The sequence below is a fragment of the Dromaius novaehollandiae genome, chromosome 28 (assembly GCF_036370855.1).
Source record: "Dromaius novaehollandiae isolate bDroNov1 chromosome 28, bDroNov1.hap1, whole genome shotgun sequence".
Lineage (NCBI taxonomy): Eukaryota > Metazoa > Chordata > Aves > Casuariiformes > Dromaiidae > Dromaius > Dromaius novaehollandiae.
Window position 1 is genome coordinate 5536851 of NC_088125.1, and position 24733 is coordinate 5561583.

The 24733-nt window shown below is 57.4% G+C and overlaps 2 protein-coding genes across 8 annotated transcripts in view; both read right to left on the reverse strand.

Moving 5' to 3' along the window:
• Window positions 1–974: 974 nt before the first annotated feature.
• STAC3 (SH3 and cysteine rich domain 3) lies at window positions 975–6646 on the reverse strand. The gene is made up of 11 exons (XM_064498663.1): window positions 4698–6646; window positions 4071–4332; window positions 3856–3953; window positions 3548–3623; window positions 3369–3466; window positions 3211–3277; window positions 2909–2958; window positions 2679–2782; window positions 2146–2197; window positions 1815–1952; window positions 975–1723 (listed from the first exon to the last, which is right to left on the reverse strand). Exons 1-11 carry the CDS (start codon window positions 4785–4787, stop codon window positions 1625–1627), a joined length of 1134 nt encoding a protein of 377 aa, XP_064354733.1. The 5' UTR covers window positions 4788–6646; the 3' UTR covers window positions 975–1624.
• A 133-nt stretch (window positions 6647–6779) lies between these two features.
• Window positions 6780–24733, reverse strand: part of R3HDM2 (R3H domain containing 2) — a 67120-nt gene continuing 49166 nt past the window's right edge. For 3 of the 7 annotated variants that reach the window (XM_064498657.1, XM_064498656.1, XM_026115926.2), the window contains 15 exons: window positions 24007–24102; window positions 22436–22467; window positions 19707–19939; window positions 16626–16843; window positions 14411–14500; window positions 13510–13752; window positions 12743–12869; window positions 12037–12272; window positions 11474–11628; window positions 11044–11144; window positions 10058–10227; window positions 9729–9873; window positions 9541–9641; window positions 8930–9014; window positions 6780–7376 (listed from right to left, as the gene is read on the reverse strand). In XM_064498657.1, the coding sequence (XP_064354727.1) occupies window positions 7033–7376; window positions 8930–9014; window positions 9541–9641; window positions 9729–9873; window positions 10058–10227; window positions 11044–11144; window positions 11474–11628; window positions 12037–12272; window positions 12743–12869; window positions 13510–13752; window positions 14411–14500; window positions 16626–16843; window positions 19707–19939; window positions 22436–22467; window positions 24007–24102 (2376 nt within the window). In that variant the 3' untranslated portion in view covers window positions 6780–7032. The remainder of the gene's footprint in view (window positions 7377–8929; window positions 9015–9540; window positions 9642–9728; window positions 9874–10057; window positions 10228–11043; window positions 11145–11473; window positions 11629–12036; window positions 12273–12742; window positions 12870–13509; window positions 13753–14410; window positions 14501–16625; window positions 16844–19706; window positions 19940–22435; window positions 22468–24006; window positions 24103–24733) is intronic. The other 4 variants (XM_064498658.1, XM_064498659.1, XM_064498662.1 and 1 more) reach the window with 4 other exon arrangements.

Genomic DNA, 24733 nt, shown 5'->3' on the forward strand with positions numbered 1-24733 from the left:
CCCCAGGGGGCCCATGCCGAGGCTCTGCGTGGTGAGGGGCAGGCAGGGGCCCCTGGGCACCTATGGGGGGCTGCCCAGGGGGATGTGGAGGGGCGGCTGGGGGGTGGTATTTGGGGGCTGCCTTAGGGGTGCCTAGGAGGACTTTGGGGGTCTGCTTTGGGGGTTAGCGGGGGTGTTATTGGGGCTCTGCCTAGGGAACGTTGGGTGCTGCTTGGGGGGGCTATAGGGAGGTGCCCGGGGGGGGGGGTATAAGGGGTGTTATTGGGGCTCTGCCGGGGCGGGTACCGGGGGCTGCCCAGGGCGTTACTGGGGGGCTACCTTGGGGAGTGCCCGGGGGGAGTATTGGGGGGTGCCCGGGGGGACATTGGGGGCCGCCCAGGGGGCTACAGGGAGGTGTCCGGGGGGTTATCGGGGCTGCCCGGGGGATGCAGGGGGACTGCCCGAGGGGGCTTGGGGTGCTGCCCTGGAGGTTGCCGGGGAGTTATCGGGGCTCTGCCGAGGGGATGTTGCGGGGTGCCGGGGGGGCCATAGGGAGGCGCCAGGGGGTATCGGGGGCTGCCCGGGTGGACGGGGCGAGGCGCCCGCCGTCCGCCAGGTGGCGCCGCCGCCGCTGCCCGCCGCGCCCGGGCCGCTGCTCCTTTCCCCCGGATGCGTCGTGGCGGCGGCGGCACCGCCCGGCCCGCGGCCGGGGACTCCGGGCCCGGAGCGGCCCGCGCCGAGGCCGCCCGGTGCGGCCGCCGCGGGGGGGGGGGGCCTGCCTGGCCGTTTCCATGGCGACCGCGGCCTTGCGCGCGCGGCAGCCCGGGCTCCCGGGCCGCCCCGCTTCCCGCCTGCCCCCGCCGGTCGCCATGGCGACGGGCGGCGCGCGGCACCGGGGCCCCGTCGCTATGGCGACCGCCCTGCCCATCGCCGCGACCCGCTTCCGGCTCCCGGGGGCGCCGTCGCCGTGGTTACCGCGGCCCCCGGGCCGGGGCGGCCCCGCCGGGGCCGGGGCAGCGGGGCTGCCGGAGCCCCGGCCCGGCTGCGCCCCCAGCGCTCCCCGCCGCCCGGCCGCAGCACCTGTTTCCGCTGGATGAGCGCTGGGCCCTGCTTTTCCGGCAGCTGAACGCGCCGCGCCAGGCCGCGGCACCTGTCGCCTGCCCTCCCTGTTCGGGACCCGCGGGGCTCAGCGCCAGCCTCGGCCCCGCTGAACGCGGCCCTGGAGCCCCCCCCGACCGCGGCCCTTGAACCCCCCGACCGCGGCCCTGCCCCCCCCGGCAGGGCCTGCAGTAAGCTCCCCCAGGACATGCAGAGGTGATGCCGGCTGGGGAACAGACATGTATTGCTAACACACAGACCTGCACAGCCCGCGCCCCGGGGCGGGACCCGCAGGCAGCCCCCCACGGGCCGGGGCAGGCGGTGGCCGCGGTGTCGGGGGGGTGGGTGGGTGGGTGCCTCCCACTGTGCACACCATGGCGGTGCAGGCGCTACAGCCCAGGCAAGGAACAGTCCCAGCGCTGCCCCTCGCCGGAGCCCCCGGCCTCACGTTGCCCAGCGGAGGCGCCTGCCAGCCCGGCTCCATCCTGGCCCCAGCAGCTCCAGTGGGCACCATTCATCCGCCGCAGCTTGAGGCCAGCACCCCGACTTAGATCTCCTGTAGGAAGTCCACAGGGAAGAGCCCCACTTTGCGGCCAGTGTAGACTTTCACGTAGCCGTTCACCTCCTCGCCCTTCTGCACCACGATCTGGGGGGAAACGGGGGTGAGGCTCAGGTGCCCCATGGGGCAGGGACAGGGCCTGAGGGGCCCGGGCTCTGACCCCGCGGTCCGGCCTCACCTGATCCTTCTTGAGTGTGATCTGCCCGATCTCCCTGTTGCCCACAAAGGAGCGTGTCACCTTGTGCACCCGCTCACCGGCCCGCACTCGGATGATGAAGTTTGGGGGGAAGTAGCCAATTTTTTCACCAATCTTCCCCTGCAAGAAGTCAGTTGACGGGGGTGTGTGTGTGGGGAACAATCTGTAAGGCCCCCAGGCTCCTCCCGAGGACCAGCCTGCGGGAGGGCTGTGCCAGGGCTGGGCTGTGCCCCCCTTCACATGCAGCTTGCACTGCCAGGTCACCTCTCCCCCTGCGTCCTCCCGCTGTGTGCCTACCGGACCCCAGCCTCACCCGCCACCACTCCTCGTTGGAGTCATCCACCACTGTGATCTTCTCTCCTGGCCTGTAAAGGGAAGGAAGGGCATCATCGGATGTAGACCCTGAGACTGACACGGAAAATTACTCTTCCCACAGCTTCAGCTCCAAGAGCCCAATGCTGGGGGAGGTCCCTGGGGGTGCGCATGGCCCTCAGGCTCACGGGCAGGACAGGTCCCATGCACAAGCAGCTCGGCCTCAAGCTCGGGGCGCAAGAAATGGGCAGCACTGCATAAAGACAAACAGCAGCAGCCTCAGAAATGGCGCTTGCACACAAAGCCTGGAAGCTAGGGAGCAAGGTGGCTCAGCCAGAGCCAGGGCTTATCGTCTCGGCACTGCTAATCAGGGCAGAAAAGCCGCAAAACCCAAACCACAGCCAGCACGGCTCTGATTTCTGCCCTTGTTCGTTCATGGCACCCTCTGGGCCCAAGGGCCCTGTTGAGGTGCAGACTTGTCCCTGTCCGCAGCGCACACCCCGCATCCCTGCCAGCCTCCTGGCTGGGACTCACGGGAAGTCCAGGTCGTCTTTCTCCAGAGCTTTGAAGCGATAAAGCGCCACGAAGTAGTGAGACTGCAGATAGCCGCCACGCATCCCCGGCTGCGGCTTCTTGTTCTGGGGGGGAGGATAAGGGGGCTCAGGGCCAGGGGGCCGGGGTAGCCCAGCGGGGAGCTCCCTGCCACCTCCGATGATGTCTGCCAGTGGGGGGCCAGCAGGTAGGGGGGTGAGGAAGAGGGGTACCTTGTCATCTGTTGTGCTCTTCTCGGTCTTCTTGTCCCCTTCGGAGGTGCCTGAAAATGGGAGAAAGGGTCACCTCATGCCCCCACCCACAGCACCAGCCTCCCCTCAAGGACCTCCCATGCCCATGTCAGTGGGGGAAAGCAGGGAGCCCCAGGCTGAGCCCCAGGCTTGTGGCCCCTCTTCAGGATGCAGCCCACTCCACCACAGCCCCCCCATCCACAGCCCACCCCACCAGCTCCCTGTCCCACCCCAGGAGGGAGCTCAGCCCCACAGCCCCAACCCGGCCTGCTTGTAGCACTCACTGCCCTCTGTTTTGCCCCCATCCGGCTTCATGGCCTCGGGTTCCTCATCCATCATAGCCGCCAGCGGCTGCAAGGCAGAGTGTGGTCAGGGGTGGGAGGGGGCGGGGGAAGAGGTGGCGGGGGGGGGCCTTGCAGCAAGGTGCCAAGCCTGCACTCACATTTTTCTTGTCTTCTTGCCCTTTCTTGCGTTCTTTGTTGGCCATGATGACGCCCGTCCGGAGGGTCTCGAATACTGGGTCGCTCCTGTTGGCCGCCGCTGGGGTGGGGACATGGCCAGAGGGGCTCAGTCAGGGGGTGCAGGGAGACGGGGCCCACCAGGCACAGGCTCAGTACTTACAGAGCAGCTCCTTGACGCAGGCATACTGCTGGTCACTGTACAGGGGTGAGCTGTACGCCCGGCGAAACCCTGGGGGCTGGGGGATGAGGAGGGGGGGTCAGAGCCCAGCCCGCCACCTGCGAGCTGGGGGGGGGGACGGGTGGGCACAAAGCACTGGAGGGCAAACACCCCAGTGCCAGGGGTGATGCCCAGGTCCTTCCTGCAGGGCCGGGGGGGGGTCAAGGCACCTGGATATGGGGGGGCATGCCACTATGGTGCCTCCATGTCCCTTCCCAGGAGGTGCCACCACGGCCGGCGCGAGCACTTACGATTTTGCCGAAGCAGCGCTGCATCTCCACGTAGGACTGGCAGTGGTGGTGGATGTTGGTTTTGCAGTTCTTGCACCTCAGGCCAAATTTGTTGTTGACTGGGGGCGGGAGGGGAAAAGGAGAGGTGGCATGACCCCGTGACTGTGGGAGTGGCAGGCTGCAGCCCTGGCCCAGCCCTGGCCCCCAGCCCACCGCCCCAGTGCCCCGCGACTCACGGACGATCATGCGGGCACAAACGTCGCAGAACTTGGGCTTTTTGAAGTAATGATCCTTGAACTTGTGGGGTTTGTCATTGACAAGTTTCTGGGGCTCAGGAGGAGGCTCGAGCTCCTCCTCCTCTTCCTCCTCCTCCTCGTCCTCATAGATGTAGTAGATGGGCCCCCCAGAGGGGCTGACCAGTTCCCCATTCGGCTGTGGCTCCGGTGCTGCCTCCTCCTTGGGCTTTCGCCGGAAAAGTTGCTTCAGCTTCTGCAGCTGCTGGAGCAGAGGAGGCTGCATGGTGCACTGCGGGCATGGGGCAAAGAGCCGGTGCCCAGCTCCCAGCTCCTTTGCTCTGACCCAGAGACTCCCCTCCCCAGGTGGGGGGAGAACCCAGGTGTCCTGGGTGCAGCGTGGTGGCACAGAGACCCTCTCTCTCCCCACGAGGAGCAAGTCCCGGACACTGCATGGATGTAGGCACCCTGGGGCAAAGCCAGGCTGGGCAATGCCCATCTAGTGCCCTGCTCAGTTGGATCCCACCAGGGCACCCCAGCCCCACAGAGGGTCCTGGGGCTGAGGCAGGGACCATGCGGGGAAGGTGGGTTCCCCCTCTCACCCAAGCTGATGTGTTGGCACCCACTTACCTGGCTCTTGGGTTTCCCACCTGAGGCAGGTGAAGCTGGTGGCTCTGGCGCCTCCTTCTCTGTCATGCTACAAGGGGAAGACAAAGACATCGTCTCGACTGGGGCTGAGTCCCAGCCAGGGCAGCGGTGGCCTGTGCCCCCAACAGCCCCATGGGGATCAGACCCAGCTGGAAAGCAGCTCCCAGGCCAGCACCTCCCGCCGCCCTGCCCACGGCTCCTGCCCACGGCTCCTGCCCCAGCATTGCTGCCGGGGAGCCCCAGGACCCAGCCCAGGGCCCGGGGCAGCTGCCCAGCCCTGCTGCTGGGGATCCACTCCCAGCCCAGCACCTGCAGCTCCTCGCCATCCCCGGCTGCTTCGCGGACGTGGCGCCCAGCGCTGCCCGCAGCCACTGAGCTACCTGCACGGGCCCATCTGCCCAGACGCCTCCGTCCCGAGATGAAGTGGCAAATGGCACCACTCTTGGCCTGCCAGAACAAGTGTACCCATGGCACTGCCTGGCACCAGGGCACAGCTGTCCCTGGCTTTTCTTCCACAGAAACCCAGTGCTACCACGAGGGCAGATCTGCTCCCACACCCCCAGGATGTGCCTGATGCCACCTTTGTCGGTCGACCATCCTTACAGCCCTTCCACCAGACTTCACTATTTTTGGTGCTACCGTAACACAAGACCCCCCCTCCCCATCCCCCCCCGGGGAAACGACAGGACAACTGTCCAGGAGACGGCAAGGGGGGCTGGGGACTCCTGGGACCACAGGCACAGGGAGGAGGGGAGAGCCGGTGGGCCCCAGGGTCCGTCAGTGGAGCAGGGGCCCAGCAGGGTCGGGGCCGCCAGAGAAGGGGAGCCGCGCATGGAAATGCACTTACGCCACGTTTGGAGCTCGTGTCCCCTGATGAAATGCCCCACAAAGCTGGCGGTGGGCTCACTGCTGGGGAGCCGGTGCTGGAGCCCCTTGGGCCGCAGAGCCCCCAGACCCAGGGCCAGGCGCAGGGAGGGGGCAGCTGCCCAGCACTGCGGAGCGCCCAAGTGACAGGCCGGAGGGGCACCGACAGCTGAGCGCTGGCGGAGGCTGACGCCGAGAAATTGGAGCCTGTGCACGAGCCAGGAGGGGAGCGGGGTGGAGAGGCGCTGCTGGCTATTTGCGTTAGTGGGTTGCTGGGCGTCACAGCAACCCACCCACCCTTGGCACGGGGCAGCACCAGGGCACGCCGAGTGCTCCAGCCCTGCCGTCCTGTTTGCCCTCGCGCTGGAGGCCACTGCGGGTGGAGGGAAGGGGTGCAGCAGTGGGTCCTGCGCTCGACACTCACTGCTGCCCCACGCCCTCTGGCCCCCGTCCGGAATCCAGCCCCTATCATCCTGCCCTGCACCAAGTCCCGGATCCCAGGGGCTGGATGGGCCCCCAGGTGCCAGAGCCCCTGGAGCTATGTCCCCGTCAGGCTGTGGGTGGCAGTGGGGCCACCCTTACCTCCAGGCAGCTCTTACCTCTCCACCAGCGCCGGCACTCCAAGGCTGGCTCCAGACACGGCAGGAAGCTCCGAGGGCTGCTGCGTGCAATGCCATGGCGAGGCCAGCGCCAGCCCAACTCCTGTACCCACGCGGTGGGAGGACACGGTGGTAAGTCAGTAGCTCAGGGGCTGCTCCCCTTTACCCAGGAGAGCTATGTTCACCTGGCAGGGGACGCAGCTGGGGGCATGCCCTGCTTGCCACCACGGGCAGGTTGGGGCCAGCAGCCAGGAAGAAGAGGCTATGAGGATCTGAAGGGCAACCAGCCCCAGCTCAAAATGCTCCGTGCTCCTCTCCCAGCCTCAGCAGGGCAACAAGGTCGCACCCTCTGCATGTGCTGGGCGTGGAGCAGGCTCCGTGCAGGGACACACTCCTGTGCAGGCCCCCGACTGCCATCCCGCCCCTGAAGAGGGGGCAAGGACAGCCCCTGCTGCCAGCCAGCACCTAGCACTGGCACCGGCAGAGAACAGGAAAGCAGCATTAAAGTGACGGACAAGTTTTCTTTTTATATTTAAAAACAACCCCCCCCCAAAAAAAAACAAAAATAACCCCCCAAATAATAATCAGATTAAATAAAATGTGCAGTGAACATACCAATCAACACCTGTATGTGCGGTTCAACACAGTGCTTAACAAAACAATATACACAGGGTAGGGTGGGCGGGCATGGGCATCACTCCAAAAATTAAAAAAAAAATCAATTTCTTGTCTCTTAATTATGTTCATATAAATATATCCAGGAAGGAGGGCGAGAGGAAGGGAGGGAAGAAAGGAAGAGAGACGGCAGAGGGAAGTGCCCGCAGTCCAGTGTGCTCTGTGCCCATACATGAGCCCTACTGCGAGCTGGCACGTTCCAGCACCCGCAAGTCGTAGTTCTTTTTGGCCACACGCAGCTTGAAGCGGCTGAGGGAGTTGTTGAGGCGGAGGGAGGCGTTCTGGGCGGCCAGCGGGCTGGGGAACACGGCCACAATGGTGTATAAGGCAGCAAGGTCAGTGTGCCTGCCGTTCTCCGGAGTCCCATTGTTGTCCCCACCGCCCCCGTCTCCGCGCCGCCCCTGAGTCTCTTTGAGCCACTGGATTTTGGCACCAGCCATGGCGAGCTGGGTAAAGAGCTTGTCAGCCTCTGTCCGCGTGATGCCCTCGGGCAGGTCCGTCACCTCCAGCACTCGGCCCAGCACTGCAGTGGAAAGACAGCATGTGTCGGCCACAGGACGTCGGGCGGCGACAGCATGGTGGGAGCTGAGCTGGTCCCACATCAGGGATGTTTTTTTCTAACCAGTTACTTCCTCCTCCTCAAACTGCCCCCGCCTTCCTGGTCCCTACAGTGCTCATGCTGATCTTTCCGATACCCCCATCCTGGTCCCCATGTGCCCCACTTCAAGAGGAGACAGATATTTTCTGTTTACCCAAGGCTCTAGCAGCACCAAGCCCTCCTTGATGCCCTTGGGCTTGGCTTTCCAGTCAGGGCTTTCCTGGGTGCTCTGTCCTGCTTTCTTACCCTCATCCTGGGTGCCAGGAGGGGAGCTAACCCAGTCCTGCTGCCCTCGGGCAGGCTACACGCAGGGGTGGCAGCTGCACTCTGAACACGACCTTTCCCCATGTGCTTCGTCACGGGGAGGATCCCTTCCTGAGCCCAGGCCAGTGTCACACCAGCCTCTGTGCCTCTGCTCTGTGGTACCCAAACACCCCTGCCGCCTCCTGGCTTCAGCGCTTTGGGGCTCCACTCCAGCACTGGGGCTTAGTGGAGGCCTGGCTAAATGGATTCTTTGCTAATATTAACATGGCACATAACGAACATGCCAACCACTTCCCTGTGGCGGGGAGGGGGCCAGCTCTCCGGGAAGCAACTCTTAAAGGGCCCCCTGCAAACAGCTGCAGTCGGTGGTGGTGACACAGAGGTGACATGGCAGACAACTCTGAAGTCTCCCTTCCAGCCTGTCTGGCTCACACCCACTTAGCAGGTTCTGCATTTGTTGCGGGAAGGAGCCAGACATGTGCCTCTCCTCCCCTCTCTGACACAAGCAAGTGGAGACACCCTCCCCACCCCAGGGAGGAGGAACAGGGGAGTCCTTCCCCCTTGGAGAGAAATGATCCACCAGGGATTTCAGCCCTGGAAGCCACCTGTGGAAGATCTCAAAGCCCCACAAATATGGGGGCTGTGCAACTCCTGCCCCCACTGGGAAACTTAAGCACAGAAGAGAAGGGTCACTTTGGAAGTCAATGGTGGGAACAAGACCTCATGGGTCTGGACAGTCGCTTTCTGCTGACAACCAGGAAAAGTGCCAGGAGTTCTGCCTGCCAGCCCTACCTGCTCCACACCCCGCCAGACTTCAGCCCTCACAGAGGCAGGAATAGGGCCCAGGTGTCCTGGTGCTCATCACTGACTCCCCAGAAATAGCTCCCCACTCTTCCCCCAAAACTTTGGTCAGTGCAGGCAGCACTTAACTGGGTTCCTGAGCACCTCCTGCTCTCCCACCTCCCCCGGGGTACAGCCCACTAGGACTGGCTCTGCACCCACCCCCAGCCAGGCCTCATGTGGGCTGGGGGGGCGTTTGGGGGGAGCGGGGCGGGGGGCAGGAAGTGTCCTCCACAGCCACCCCTAGCAATGGGTCCTGGGGGAAGTCAGTGTGAGCAGAGAGGGGAGCGGAGTCTCTGCCAATGCCAAATGCACCCATGCAGCAGAGACCTGGCGGAGGGCAAAGGGCGAGCTGCCAGAGGAAGGTCACTTGCCTACGTCACTTGTCCCAAGATCAGTGGACGCTGACTTGAGGGCCTGCCTCTTGCCCCGGTTTCCATGTTTCATTCCAGTCTGTCCCTTAAAGAGTAAAAATGGTAACGCGTCACCTGAGGAGACACTGGGGCCTCACAGTGCCCACAGAGCATCCTGGAGGGGCATGCAAGACCAAACATGACTAGGCCATGACTGTGCAGGGGAATGGAGACACGTGGATGATCTTTGCACCCCTGGCACCTTTGGGATGACACCATGGTGGTATGGGGAGGTTGGGTGAGACCAGGGCACAGTCACAGCTCCAGGACACTCAAAGGACCTGGGGCTGACATCGCTTCTGGGCAAAGCTGAGAGCAGGGTGAAATTTTGGCCCAGTGTCAGGCTCCAAGGAAAACTGTTCACAATGGCAGTCCTGATGTACGGCTGGCAAGAGCATGGGGCAGGCAACCTGCCACCCAACCCAGGGGTGCCCGAGCGCAGGGCAGATGTCAGGTTCACTTCTGAACTGCCCCTGCTCAGTCTTGGGCCCTGCTCAGAGAAGGGTGCTCTGGGAGTCTTGCTCTGCTCCCAGGACAGTGAAGAGGGGGGTGGGGATCTAGCCCAACCTTACCTGGTGTGCACTGTAGTTGGGCTGGTTGTGGAGCAGGGGCGGCGGACAGATAGACAGATTATACTGCAGCGGCTGACCCAGCAGTGAGTAACGTCCGTCGCCTGCAAAATGGGAGCGAACATTTGCAGAGGGCTAAGGGAGCCACAGGAAAGTCCCGGGCCTGTGCTGTCCCCACGCCTTCCCCTTACCTTGTGCTGGGCCCATGGGCCGGGGGAACTGTGAGAGGACCGGGAGGGGGCTCAGCCCTGTGCAGACACTGTTGAGGTTGGTGACAGGAGATGGCGTCGGGGATTGGGTGGGGGATGTGATGGGGCTGTTCAACTGTGCGCTGGCCTGGGAGAGGGAGAGGGTTAGACACCCCCAGTGCTTGTGACCAGCCCCACGCCTGCCTCACCACCATGGGCTGAGCCCACTCCCTTCTCCCAGCCCATCCAGACAGTGTGGATGCTGGGGACCTCTTTCTCCCACTAGGCTGCTCTCAAAAGATGAGCTGCCTTCTTCCCAGTCCTCTCAATACCTGAGCACTGGTGTCGGGGTTGTACAGGTCTCCTGGCTTCTGCCCCCGCTGGTCCAGGCTGTAGTACTTACAGTGGCTCCACTGCACCACGGGGGGATTCTGGGGGGGCTGGGGGCCGTTGGGTACATTCAGCTGCATCACAACCACACCAGGGCCCGATGGAGACACCCCTGGGGAGAGAGAACAGCAACAGTATTGCCCAGGCTCTGTGCGTTGCTGCTGCTGCTTGCCGTGGAAGAAGAGGCAGCAACGACAGCTTTGCAGCGTCCCTCATAACGTCCCCACTGTGCTCTCCTCCACCATCCCACTTGCTCAGGTGGGGTGAAGAGAGGCCCTACCAATGCTCTACAGAAAGAGATCCCTCTCTGATATCACAGCGTACATCAGCGAGTGAAGACTTTTAATTGAGGAAAAATGCAAGCAGAGGGAACAACTTAAAGGCAACTCTGGTCACCCCTCTGAGCATCACACCAAATCTTTAGGCAAAGGGTCTAATCACAGAGCTGGGCATAGAGCCCCCAGTATCTAGTTTTGCAGCTCCAGCTCTTGCGCTAATTCAGCAGGCCCCAACTCACAACCCTGCACTGGGGACAGGACACAGGAATCCTGACTTCCGGGCTGTTCCCCTCATCCACAGCGCTCCCTCCAGTCCCATGAGCTGCCCTAGTGACACTAAGCCACGTTGCCAGCAGAGGGAGTCCACAGCCCATAGCAGCTCCCTGTGCCCACTCCCACCTTGCCTGCCTGCCATGGCAAGGAGAAGCCAGGCCCAGGCCAGCAGCTGTCCACAGCAAAGTCCCTGTGCCACATGCTGTTGACTTGCAGGCAGCTGTGAGATGTGTAAGACGAAGGAAACTCCCTGCACAGAAGCTGCTAGACTCAGCTGTGAATTGGCTGCTCTGTTCGCTGCAGCCCCCACACCTCTTCCAAAACCCAACCCAGTCTGTGCAAAATCAGTGTCAACACCAACCAGCGGCCCCTCTTACCTGAATACTGCTGTTGCATCTGTGGCGGGCTGCAGGGTGAGGGGGACTGTGGCATCTGATACTGTTCAGAGCCAGGCGGCTGAAGAAACCCCACCGAAGGGCTGCGAAGCAGAGAGTGTTCTCGTGAGGTGCTGGGGATGAGGGAGAAGCAGTCTGCCTACCTGGGCAGGCAGCCACCAGCTCCCTCAGCACATGAGATGGCTGGAAACAGCTGCCTCTGGGAGGAGCACAGAAAGCACCACACGCTGCTGGGCAGCTGTGGCCAGGAGGTGCTGGCTATGGGGGCTTGGACCTGGCAAGGTCAAGAGAGGACAAGTATCTGTGGTGCCCAGCTGCCTCCTTGAGCTGCAGAAATAGGATGTGACGACCTTCCAAGCAGGGCAGCAGGTCCCACTCTCCCCAAGGCAGGCCAGAAATACAGAAGCTTTACCTGGTGCCGTTCTGCTGGGCAGCTGGGATGACGCTGTAGTAGATGGGAACCCCTCCAGCTTGAAGCCCCCCCTGAACAGACTGGCTGGCCGGTACAAGCACTGGCTGCTGGAAGGGCTGCTGGACCACACTCTGGGACTCATTGGCCACAGGTACCTGCATGGGGAAGAGAGGTGCAGTACTGTGAAATGACAGTCAAGGGAGAACTGGCCTCAAAGAGGAGCCAGTGAGGTCCAGACAGGGTAGAAGACAGGCCAGGTTGTTGTCTACTGCAGCCGGGAGCAATCTTGTCCAGGGAAGGGCAGCCCCTGCCAGTTTTTCTGCGAACACAAAGGCCAAGGGACCAGTCACACTCCAGACCAGACCTCCTTCTCAAGAGATGCCCCACACAGGCTCAGATGCAGACACACCGCCAGTGGGCAAGCATACACGATCTTGTCAAAGTGAATGGGTCTGGGTCTTTCGCTCCATCACTCACCCACAGGAACAGGGTGCTTCCTGTGAGGCCTGCAGCGCTGAGGCCTCTCCCCAGCATCCCTTCACCTAAGCACAACTGATGCCTACCTGGTACGAAGGCAGTGGAGTGTACTGGACCATCAGGCCTTGCATCTGGCTCCCCATACTGCTCCTCTGGCTGCTGAGGAGGCCGGGGGGCTGTGCCTGCTGCACTCCCATCATACTCTGCATCTGGCCCCCCATGCTGTTCCTCTGGCTGTTGAGGAGGCCAGGGGGTTGTGCCTGCTGCACTCCCATTACACCTTGGTATGTTTGCTGCTGGTTGGACATCATCGGCTGTAAACCTGTCAGAACAGGGTTTAAATGGAGAACAGGGTTTAAATGCCTCCTGGTCACAGGAGGCAGCCAGGGACTTGGCATATAACTAGTCAAGTCCTGCTTTGCCCCCATTTCTTGCTAAAACAATGAGGAAAGGGCTTCGTTCATGGCAGACATGTGCAAAGACCTGAACAAAGCTCCTGGCTTTAAATCCACCTTACAGCAGCTCAGTGCACGCTGCTGCGTTTTGATGCCCATCCTGCTTGCTGAGACAGAAGGAAGAGACTAAAAGAGATTTAGCAGCCAGGTCCGGTTTCAACTTGCCTTTGCACAGCCCAGGGGTACTCTGCAGTCAGCAAGTCCAGCAAAGAGTAGGGGAATGGCACCTTAGGGCAGGGAAGAGCAGTCCTGCCCCAGACAGTACATGGGAGATCCTTAAGAGCCAACAGAGCTGCAGTGAAGGGAAACATGTCCACCTCCCTCCACTCCCCCTTACCAGGCTGCTGGGACTGCTGGGGGAGCTGCTGAGTGCGCTGGGAGCTGTAGGCCACTGGGTGACTGAGAGATCGGTATTGCTGGCTGGAGTTCGAGTACTGCCCAGGAGGGTAGTAAGAAACCTGAATCTATCAGAATCAAGAAAATACATGGTGAGAACACAAGAGGGAGTGGGACCAAGAAAGCTAGTCCCCCAGGGCCAGTCTTCTCTCTCACCTTGCCTGGTTTCTGCTGAAGGAAACCAAGCAGGGCTTTGGCTCTGGCCAGATGACAGCTCCTCAGGGAACTGCAGCCCCTTCCCACTCCTCCCAGCCTGCACATCCAAGCCTTTCCCAGCACAGCAGTGCAAGAGCAGGGGAGCCACAATTCTCAGAGACCAATCCTAGGGGTCATAACACCCTGCAGGACCCCACAGAGAGCTTAGAAGTGTCAGTCCTGAATCTGGGCTCAGATGGTCACTGTCCCTCCCCCAGCAATCTGTCAGGAATGGCTGGAGAGATCCCCAGATAAGCACCCTGTGAGCTCAAAGGGACAAGGGGGCAGAAATCATCCTGTGCCTAGCACGGGGCAGGGAGCTGACTTGGTGTTCTGACCTGTGTGCATTGATCTATTACAAATGAGCAGCAGCAGAAGAGGGGACCCACTCTCAAGGAGCTGGAGCTTTTTTCTGGGCTGCTCCCCAGCCTCTGTGCTGCTACCCAGCAACTCCTTGCCCTGGCAGATTTGGGCAGAGGTGCACATCCCCCCCAGGTTTGTGCATATCCTTACTTGCTGGGGAGGCTGAATGTAGCTCTGGGGCTGCAGCACCTGCTGCGTGGGGGCCGTGTGCCCTGAGGCGGAGTAGTTGGAGGTGGGAATGGGCTGCCCAGGGGATGTCATGATGAATCCTGTCTGCTGAGGATGCTGGGAGATGAGGGATGACTGGAACATGGCCGAGGAAGGATCCGGTGCTTCTGCAGAGCCCTGCCGGCTGAGGCTGATCTGCCCAAAGGGGTTGCTGAGTTCATCACCCTGCATTGGGGATAAGTGGGAGGGATGGAGGAAGGAAGCACGTAGGATGTGGCTGTTCCCAGCAGAGGGGTCTGCTCTGCTTGGAGGGCCTCTGGAAAAGTCCCAGAAACAAGACACAGCCCAAGGGCATTTTTCAGGAGCAGGGCGGGGGCACACAGGCTGCTAGGGGAGCCCAAGTGCTCGGGGAACACCTGCATTGCGGCGTCACCCCTGCGCTGCCGCCAGCCCAGTGGCCTGGGCCCCTGGGGGCTGCAGGGCAGGACCTGCTGGCAGTGCCCCCAGGGCCGTGGGCTCACGGCACCACCCGCACTCCGCTCACTCCCGCGACGGTTCGCGCTCCATAGGGCAGGGGCTGACCCAGCCCCCCGGGACCCTGGTGCTGGGCACAGGCAGCTCTTCCTGGTGCAGATCTGGGCTTTGCACTTGCGTTTCCCCCGCCCCATTCAAGACCAGTCACTCCAGCAGTGCCTAGCACTGGCAGTTCCCACAGCCTCGGGTGTCCCCTGGCCTCGGCCCCGCTGCAGTGCAGGGCCTCCCTGAATCCCAAACCCACTGGGTGCGGTGTCCGCAACATACCTGATCAGCAAAAGCTCATACAACACAAACACATCACATGAGTACAACAGAGACAGTGCAGAATAGGAAATGGGGTTTATACCATGTTGTACTGCTGGGGTGGAGAGACTGGCAAGAGGACTTGGGGGCAGGAGCTTGGAGAATACTGAACAGGCTGCAGCGCTGGGACCGGCTGAGACCAGCAGAGAAGGGAGCAAAGGAGAGAGATTTGGGTGGGAAAAGGTGTGGGGGAAGGAAGGAAGGAAGGACAGGAAAGGAGGAAGGAGAGAAAGAAGGAACAATAAGGTTAGTCAATCGAGCCAATTGCAAACACACACAGAGGGTGGGGGCATTGCAGAGGGGTGGAAAGCACAGAGACCAGAGCAGGAGAGCATTCATCTCTCTATGAAGGAAGACACACAGCCAGGCCAGTTGCTTTGTGGAAGCCGGGAAGGCTGACCATGTCCGCAAAGCAGCTCTTGTCTGGCATGAACAGTGACACAAGTTCACAAAGGTCAGCTACTGCTAGGAGCACCAGGAGAGCCGTTTCCTCCCAGTACAACCTTTGTGTCTCTCCCTCTTCACCATCCACTCGTGTGTGGCCCTGGCTCCCAGCTCTCTCTGCAGTGCTTCTTGGCCTTCCCTGCTGGTAAAACTGACTTTTTTTCAGTCTCACTCTCCCGTACAGGCCCCTCTTTTGTCTCCTGGGGGACCCGCTGATGCCTGCTTATGACAACACCTAACTTCAGCACCACAGACAGTGCTTTGGGCACTCCACTTGTAATCAAGGGACAGCACTGGCTTCCTTTTGTTCATCTGATTTGTCCTTTGGTGGGGCAGAAGGTGCATGCACATGGGAGACATTGCATTTTCAGACCTTTCACCAATAGCCAAATGAACAAGAACAGTTTTTTCAGGAGCTAAACCATTAGAAGAGCCAAACAGCAGAAGATGCAAAATAAAACCCCAGCAAGACACAGAGATGCTGCACAGCTCTGATGCCAAAGTCTCTGAACTCTACTAGGGCAGACTCACCTCTGCTGCTGAGAGCAACCTCACGTCAGCCAGAAAAGGGGGGGAAGTTCCAGAAACCTGTTATGTGTTCAAACTGCCCACCCAGGGCACTATGCTCAGTCCCATGTCATGCCACAACTCCAGACAGACATCCCTGCTAACTTTAGCTTTAGACCCTGGCTACCTCAGGAGACACCTCAAACTGAGTTGTTTCCCTTGAATCTCAGTATCCTCTGCAGACACATCCACATCCCTGGGAAGTAATCATGAAGGTCTGGAGTCAGTGCAGAGCCCGAGAACTGCAAGTTCCCTCTGTCCTCATACAAATGGTGACAGACAGCAAGGATATGGAGGAACACAGATCTACTCGCATTATCCGCAGTAAAAGCCATTCGAGGAGGCTTGTTTTCTCTTCCCACCCCAAATCATTGAAAGCTCTTGAAGTTCATCACTTTAGGAGACATCATAAGTATGGGACAATGCACCAGAAAGGATCCCTATAAAACTCAAGAGCAGGCTGTGGTCCAGCACAGACACGCTGCTCTGGTAAGGGCATGATGGGAGGATACTGAGGTCCCTTCCCATGCACACCAAACAGCTCTGCACCCACTGAACATTAGGCAGCTTTGCTCTCCAAATGTGTCCACCAGGGCTAGCTCCCACCACTTCTTCAATCCTGCAGTGATGCAGGGTCAGCTGTTGTGCTGTGCTTTCTTACAGACTCAGGAACGGAAAAATGTCTATAGGAATGACAGCCATGAATGCTTTCCAAAGGGCTCCATCCTCAGAAATAGCCCTGCGAGGCTGTGAGACATCATTTGGGTTTAACTTGGCAAGGGTCTGGAGAACACACCAGGACCCCACCCCAGGTCTACCTTTCCCCAGGACATCGGGTGACCAGCCATAGGATTTCAGCATTGGGGAACTCAAACTCAACTATCATTTGTGACAGTCCCTCACCAGGAAGGCAGCTGGTCCCAGAGGGTAACTCTGCCACTCACCGAAGTGCTACAGATCCCTTGCCAGGAGGGCTGTTGGCCTGAGCAGATATGGAAGAGGCTGGTGAGCTGAGATGTCGTGCAGCACCATAGGCAGACACAGCAAGGCCCCTTGACCTTCTCCTGCTCTGCCAATAGCACAGAGGGACTGTCATTCCCTAACAGGTAGCAAGCGTGAGGCCACCCAAATCCCACAGGGCAAGGGTGAGTCCAAGGCACCCTGGGCGTATGGTGGGTCTCTGTTTCTACCTCCCACGTCTGTGCCTCAGGAGTTGACAGAGCCCTGGATGCTGTGCAGCAACTCACCTGCGATATCATGTGGTTACTCATGGCTGGCTGCTGCTGAGCTGTGGGTGGAAGTCCTTGTGGCTGTGGTTGAGGCTGTTGTGGTGACTGTGGTTGAGGCTGCTGGGCTGCGCAGGGCAGGAGGCCACGGTTGGGCTGTGAAGAGGAGGACTGGCTGCATGTGTCAGGGGCACCTAGTACCAGACCTTGAATAGAGAAAGGCATGGCAGGGTTGGTACCTGAGAGAGAGAAACATTGATGTTGGGGGGGGTGAGTTAGATCCTGTCACTGTCTCCTGTACTGCAGCTAGATTGCATTCTGTCTGCTGCCCAAGTGGGAGCTTCCAGGCAGACAGGGTGAGCGGACTGCAGGCCAAGGCACTAGTTTGCCTTTATCTCACAGCAAAGCAAGGTGTTGACACCCTCTGGACTCCAAGTGATCGCCCCTCTCTCTTCTCCATGTCCGTGTCCACCCACTGTGTTCCTCCGTAGTTGTGCACAGCATCTTCTCCCCACCTTGACCTGTGCGTGCCCTGCCCACGCACGGAAGACCACTTTGCAATCTTTGTTCCAGACAATGTCCACAAGTCGTACAGCTATCATACCCAAGGCAGTGCCCTGACACCAACCTAGCATGCTCACAGTGCATGGACAGCCTAGCCCAGCAGTCCCCATGCAGAGCTATCAGCAACGGCCATTTGTGTGATGCTTCGACACTGCTCAGAACTGCAGGAAATTAAAAAGCCAATGCCAGGCTCACAGGATGAGCCTGGCCTGTCTTTGCCCACACAATAGTGCTTGCTTGGCGTAGCTGCTGGTAGGGTTGGTGCAGGGTGGTAAAAATAGGTCTGTGTTGCAACCAGTTCTTTGGAGGGATGTGCCTTCTCTTGTGTCTGGAAAGCACCTGGCACGAGTCAGGCCTTCTATAAATGACATGGGCTTCCTGCTGGGAAGAGGAATCTGGCTGTAAGAGCAGCACCTGCCTGATGGAGGGTACCCCACCCCAGCGTGAGGCAGAGTTTACAAAAGAGGAAGCTGCTGGGTACACTCAGGTCAGCTCAGTGTCATAAAGCAGTCTGCGGAAAGAAGCTGGAGGGCTGTTCCCAGCCACAGCTCAGCATTGCAGCTAGGCAAGGCCCCTGCTTGGACACTAATATGTCACCAAGATTAGCCCAGTTTTTTGTCCAGAACAAAGAGTGGAGTGAAGGATTCCCATTTTATGGCCATATAGACCCGGTACATGCACATCCTTTGAGTAAAGGGCTGGGGGGTCGTCTGGCTGAAAGCAATTCTTTCTCATGGCAGAAAAAACTGTTAGGAAGGCGTGCGATAGACACTGCAGGGCACCTAGCTGGCAACTGCCCTCTTCAGTATTTCAGTCATACTTCCCGAAATAAAAGGGCTGTGAAACTATCGCTTGAAGGCCCAGTAACTAACTCTGCCTCTGATCTACTGCTTTTCAACAGCCAGTCTTAAGGCACTCTGATAAGGAGCTTTGTATCGTCACCCACACTGCAAAGGGGGAAATATTTTGTTCACAGTTGCCCAGAGGCTGATGGCTGAGATGGGAAAAGAACTGTCAAGTCTTAGGCACTTCCTCCACTCTGAACAAGCAGTAGGATATGGTGGGTTTTTTCAAGAGAAAATTCTTTTTCTTTTTCTTTTTCCCCCACAGCATTTCTAATTACTCGCCATTATACAGAGCCTGAAGAGCAATTGGCTTCTGTTCCCAGGGAAGACCTGGAGGAAAAATACAGAAAGAGCAAAAAATAGATCCTCTCTTGCTCTGCTTTGCACATGCCTGGGCCAGATCTTCAAATAACTGCTCCCATCAGTTGATGAATCAGTGCCAGAGGTGGTTGCAAGAACCAGAATAAGCACAGCCCTGAGTACAATGGAAACAGGGTCCCAAGAGATGATATAGGCACCTTCAAATTACAAGACGAATGTGTGGTTTTCAAAGCCAGACTGGGTGCTAGAACAGCAACCTCGTTCCTTTTAGGCCCATCCCTTCCATTTGAATGGATTCCTGTGGAGCAGTCCAATCACCCACAAGCACCAACTTGCTTCCCCTACCAAGTAAAATGACAGCTCTCAAGCATTTGGGGACCTGCTGCCTACCAGAGAGAATGCAGGAGGGTAGACACTGAGATACCACTGGATTTTGCTCATTGATGTTGCACAGGAATTCTAACCAGCTACCATATGGCTCCTCAGTTATCACCAGACTATTAAAATGACAGCAAAGATCTGTGCTGCCTCTTCCACAAATGCCCTTCCCAAGCAGCCAGTTGAAAATAAAGTACTCTGCTCCCCACTGACAGATGGCTGGTGCTGCACCAAGGGCAGCACCTATCCTCTGAGGAAACGGTTGTGGGTAACAGACTACCAGTGATGCGTCACAATAATGTTCTGCGTGCACGGACCAGCCCTTGTGTGATCCAGATGGAAAAGGAAGAACTGATCTGGAGCAGCCAAAGTGGTCCCAGTTCCCCTTGGTGCTCCTGGAATCTTGAGCTGTATTCAATAGCTCTGGAAGAGCTGCAGCCCCAGCTCCCTGCTGTTATGTTTGCTCTCAGGACTATGCTGAACCATTCTGAGAGAATATCTTAGCCAGATACTGCTTAACACAGCCTTTGTCCGATGAGATAGACTAATTAGTAGCACCCTTCCTGGGACCTTCTTTGTTGGAAAGCAAGGAAAAGCGCTAGATGGTTTACCCTGACTGAGGAAGTCTCCTTAGGGCTGTGAGAGATCATGGGCAGCAGAAAGGAATGGGAACACAACTTGCAGCACAGCATGAGAGGGAAACGATAAAAAATTCATAGCTTGAGTCCCAGGGTATAGAACTAAACAGCGTCCTGTGTCTTGGACAACTCTGCTAAAGGGAAGTGAGATACGATAATGTGTATTGAAAGAGCAGATGATAAACCAACTGGCATATTCCTGGCCAGGTACTGAACACACTGAGATGATGCCCACCATGTCCCATAACCAGAGTCACTGCCCAGAGCTTCACAAGCACCAGTCCCCCAATCCCAGCCCGGCAACTGTGTCTGCTAGATGTCTCCTGGCAGAAGGTGCACGGGAAACTATACGGTACCTGCCCGGGATGTTCTGCTGGCAGTGCTGCCTTTGCTGCTTCCAATGCTGTCCCCCCGCGTCAGGATGGAGATTCCACTGAAGCTGCTGGCTTTGGTGACAGGTGGTCGCAGGTTGCGGATGGAGCCATCTGAGTCTGTGCTGCTCCACGGCCGAGGCTCCAGAGACTTTATCTCACTCTCTGTGCTGCTCTGACGGCTGCCCGAGGCCCGGTTCAAACTGTCCCGGTTGCCCCTGCAGAGATCAGAGGAGTTGCGCCACACCTTCAGGGGAAAGGGGCAGGAGCAGGACCCACATGAGCTGCATCAGAACTGTCACACCAGGGGTGGCAACCCTGGCCAGCGGCTGGCTCTGTTACATGGTGTGCTGGCACTGCATACAGGGATCTGCCAGTGAACAAACGCCCTGGTTCACAGCTTGCTTGAGCATGCACTGTGGAGACTCAGACACTGCTGCTCTTCCTTGGTCTGTGTTGAGAGCTTGCCCCTCACCCTTTTCCCTAGCCAGACCCCAGTCTGGAGGCAATTCCAGCAGGGTCAGAGCATGATCCCTTGCTAAAGCCCTCCTTGTCTCAGAACAGAGGCTTCTCTATGGATAGCTTTGCAGAGTCTTCGACATAAGGATGACTGGGAGCCTGCCAGACCACTTTCCGCACCAGCCCTGGTAAGGCTTCTCGCCAGTTGGAACAGCCACAGGCCAGGATATTGCTTCACTCAGAGCTCCCACTCTTCACCCTCCCTTAGGCCCAGGCCAGGTCTGGACAGAATAGGACCTTATTGAGCATCAGTAAAACACCACAAGCAGTGAGCCTGGTTTGTCAGCCCAACTGAGGAACATAAGCACAGTCCTGGGTTCCTGGGCCTCCACTGAGGGGGAGTGTTGAGGAAGGTGACTTTGGAAGAGATGCTTATACTGAGCCTGGCAGCAGCTCCAAGCAGTTGTGGAAGGGAAAATGGGAGCTTGCAATGAACTTCTGAGGTGATGTCCTGGGCCGGCGGGAAACACATGAGAGGAAAAAAAAAACTTCCTTGGAAAAGCAAGCAGCACAATTATCCCCAAACTGGTGAAAGGAACTTGACTAGGCATCCTCAAAGCCAAAATTATAGCTGACCTAACAAGCATCACCTTCGGGCTCTTGGGCTCTCTCCAATGTAAACTCTGAAGGCTGGTTTTGGGGCTGTTCAGAGAGGTGGGGGGAGAGGGAAGGGGAAGGAGAAAGGGGGGACATGTCAAGGCCTCTGCTCCAATTCAGCTGCAAACTCTGGTTCCCTGAGAACCCTGAGAACCTATCAGGCTGGTTGCTGCCAACCCGGAGCAAAAAGGTTCTCCTTTTTCTGTGGCTAAATGCTCCTCAACCTCCAGGCACACTACCACTCTGAGAGCTGCTGTGGTAGCTTCTGCCATGCTTGCTTTCCCTTAGCCTTGCTACAGCCAGTTTCCAAGTATGTCCACCAGCAGAGCTCTCTGCAGTCAGACTTGTGCTTCAGCAGCATTAATACAGGACTTTCAAGCAAGTGAAACAGCTTTGTTTGCTCTGAATGCTAGGCTTTAAGTGCAGCAAGTCTCTGGAGTTCACAAGGACATCATCTCCAGCATCAATGCTGAGGGAGCCCCAACTTCCTCAAGAGCTTATCTATCCCTGTCCAAAGTCCCAAATGATCCTGAGGCCCACACAGCCTCCCCTTCCCCACAATGGGAACCACAAAACAGTCAACAGATTAACCAAGCTCTTTAGGCTCCTAAAGCTGCAATCACAACAACAGCTTTCTTGCTGCTGGCTGGGTGAACTTTACTAAAGCCCCACAGCAGATCTGAAAACTCTACCCCCTGCCACACTACTGCCACAGCAGATTCCAACACACGGTCCCTGACATGTTAGGAGTAACCACGCTGAGGATACCAGTGTCCCTCCAAGGGTAGCCTGAGCTACGCCAGGCTGGTTCTGCATTTCCTTAGATCCTCCTGTGCTGTTCATACCCAGAGATGTTTCCTCTCTAGAGTTTTGACTATCAAACAAGAGGACAGCAGGCATGAGGGTCACTCCATTTTCATCCTGTTCTTTATCCTCTCATCCTCAGCAGCCACCAGTGCCAGACAGGGATCTGTGCAAGGTGACTCCTCAGGCTAACTTCATTCTCCTACCCCTTTCATCCACAGGAAAACAACTTAATGAGAAAATGCTGCTCAAACATGCTCCCAGTGCCCTCTGCAGCACACTCTGGTTGAAATGGGCTCCTCAAACACTTCACTGTCATCATTAAGCAATTCAGCTATTAAGATCAGGGATTAGGGACAAACCCACACTGTGAGGATGTTGATCCTGTCACTGTAAGGGCAGGGGTTTTCCTACTCTGTGGGGAAACGAGAGGCAGAATGATTTGAGAAGTGTTGGAATCCTCTGGCTTCCCCATTCTTCCCTGCCATTCCCACCTTCCACCCCTCCATTTTAATTGATGAATCAGCAAAGAAGGACTCAAAAATTGATGTTGCAAAAAATACAACTTGAATAACTTCACAAGCAGCCATGCATGGGGCAAACTTACTCAGCAGGACAATGTACAAAATAAGTCACACAGAGATACCTAAAAATCTGCCTCCGTTTGTGAGAACTAGAAGAAAAGCCTTCTTTGGAGATTCTGTCGGTTAACATCAGAAAAAAGCATCATTATAGAGTCATGCAGTCCTCCATAGAGAAAGCCAGAGATACAGTGTCCACTGAACACTACTAACCTGCTGTCAGTGAGATATCCATTCTGGCCAGTCTGGAGGCAAGGAGAACACATGGAGACAGGAGGGAAAGAAAAGGGACACTTAATAATTTCGAAAACAACAAACCCAGGCAATTTCAAAGCAAAGAGGAGCAAAGCACTAAGGGTCTGGGACTCAGGCAGAGTCTGTATTGTGCACGAGTTACGTGCTCACTCAGGAGTCTTGTTGAGCCTTTGGCACCCCAGTCCCACCTGGGTCTCAATCCAGACACATCAGGAACCTTCCCTGATGGTGGTAACTCTGAGATCTCTCAGGAGTTTGCAAATCTGAGTCCTCAACTCCCTATCCCATTGCTCTAAAGCTGGATTAGTGATGGTTGCTTTACCAGTGGAACAATCCAGGCCAGACGTGCAAGGGTCCTTACTTGCTAAATGCAGGAGTGATTATCAAAGACATAAAGAAAAGGCAGAGGGCTCAAAGCCAGCCCAGCCCACCCTGTGATAGTCACTGCTGCCTCTGGACATCAGGTGCAAAGCACTGGCTTAGCCCATGAACACAGAGCAAGGGCAGTTACCTGCCCGCCCCATGTTGTGCTAACATGGGATAGTGCCTGCCCTATCCTCTGACTGCAGGCAGAACTGTTTACTAACGTGTCTGGATGGCTTTGGGCCTGTGTGTTTAAGAAAAATCTATGGCTACAACCGGTCAGAGAGTCATCGGCTGAAGCCTGGGACTCAGCATGGTGGATGCCTGAACACCCTCCTCGGCCAGGCACATGGCAATTCCCCTTAGGACAAATGAAAGGGCTGTCCCCCAGACACTCAAAAGCAGCAGGCAAGGAGCTGGACTTTGAACATGTCCCAAGGCAGACTGGCACTTGGCACTATCCCTCATTCCATCAGTTGCCGCTTGGCATAGGATGGAGTCCTGCCTTCAGCTGGCAGACAGCACCCAACACAGCAGGGCACAGCAGCCTCTCTGTGAGCCAGATGCGTGCAAGGAGCACAACTCAGGCTTAGAGGAAGTCCATGTAGGGAGCAAAGATCTCGAGCAAGCAATAACCAAGCTGGACACTTTGTAAGAAAGGAAATAAATACGCTGCCCAGATTCATCCTCTAAAGGCACAGACCTCTGTCTGACACTCTAGGGCCAGCATTGCTTGTTCAGAAGATTGAAGCTGCAGCAGCAGGGAAAAAATGGGGAGAAGGCTGCTCCTTTTAGGTTCAGTGATTGATTTGCTGATCATCCCAGAACCCCCCTGCATGAGCTAATCTAATCTAATCTAATCTTGCTGGGCAGCAAGGGGTAAGCCTGCCTCCTCTGTCAGTTCCCACACTTCTACTGCCATGTAAAGTGGGAGAATAACTTAGGGAAGGAGGGAAAGAGCAGACTGGGGAGTAGAGGCATAGCTTCTCTCTATCTCAGTGGCTTAGACATCTTCGTTAGGACCCCTATTTCACTGGCAGGTTTCAGAAACACTGAGAAGTTTGTAGAAAATGAAATGACAAGATCTGACCTTTTAATTTACTCAAAGACACCTTCTGCCACAAAGTTCCAGTAGGGCGCGTGGCAAGTGAGTCACTCAAGCTTACCTCTCGTGCAAATATCCGCTCCCTGACTCGCTGATACTCTTCCTCTCGCTCTTCTATAGATTTGCTCCTTCTCCCATCCTGCAAGGGGAGTCTGATCTGAAGGGACAAACACAGCTCAGCTGGTCAGCAGTTGCCAACAGGAGAAGGGGGCGCAGTCAGTTGCTGGTATTTCTACATAGCATTGTAAGTGGATGTGTATTGGTGTGTCTGTGCATGATACCTGGAAGCCATGACACAGCCTCTGCTCTTTGAACCTACATTCTGGATACTTATTAGGAAGAACATCATGGAGGTCTGAGCACATCTGACCTTCTGGGTCAAGCACAACCACTATGCCTGGACTCTGCCTGATTTGGGAAGGACAGATTGGGAACATGTCACCAAGTCCTTCTGAAAGACATTCTGGTCCTAAGGAGTCAAAAGCTAGAGGCCACTCTTTAAAGGCACATGGCCAACAGCCAGCTCCTCCTGCTCAGTGATGGGTTCTGTGCTTCATGGGTAGCTGCCTTACCTGCAGAGTGCCAGCATGGGAAAAACAGACACTGATACTGATTGCAATGACCAGCTCCTTATCCTGACAACTTTTAAGTTTCAAAAACATGACCCAAAGCAAGGGTTAATGGCACGTTGGGGTGATATAAAGATGGGAGCTACAACAGCAAAGAGCATGAGATCCCTGGCAAAGAGGTCTGCCTGCCTCCTGCCCCTTTTTGACATTCAAGATTTT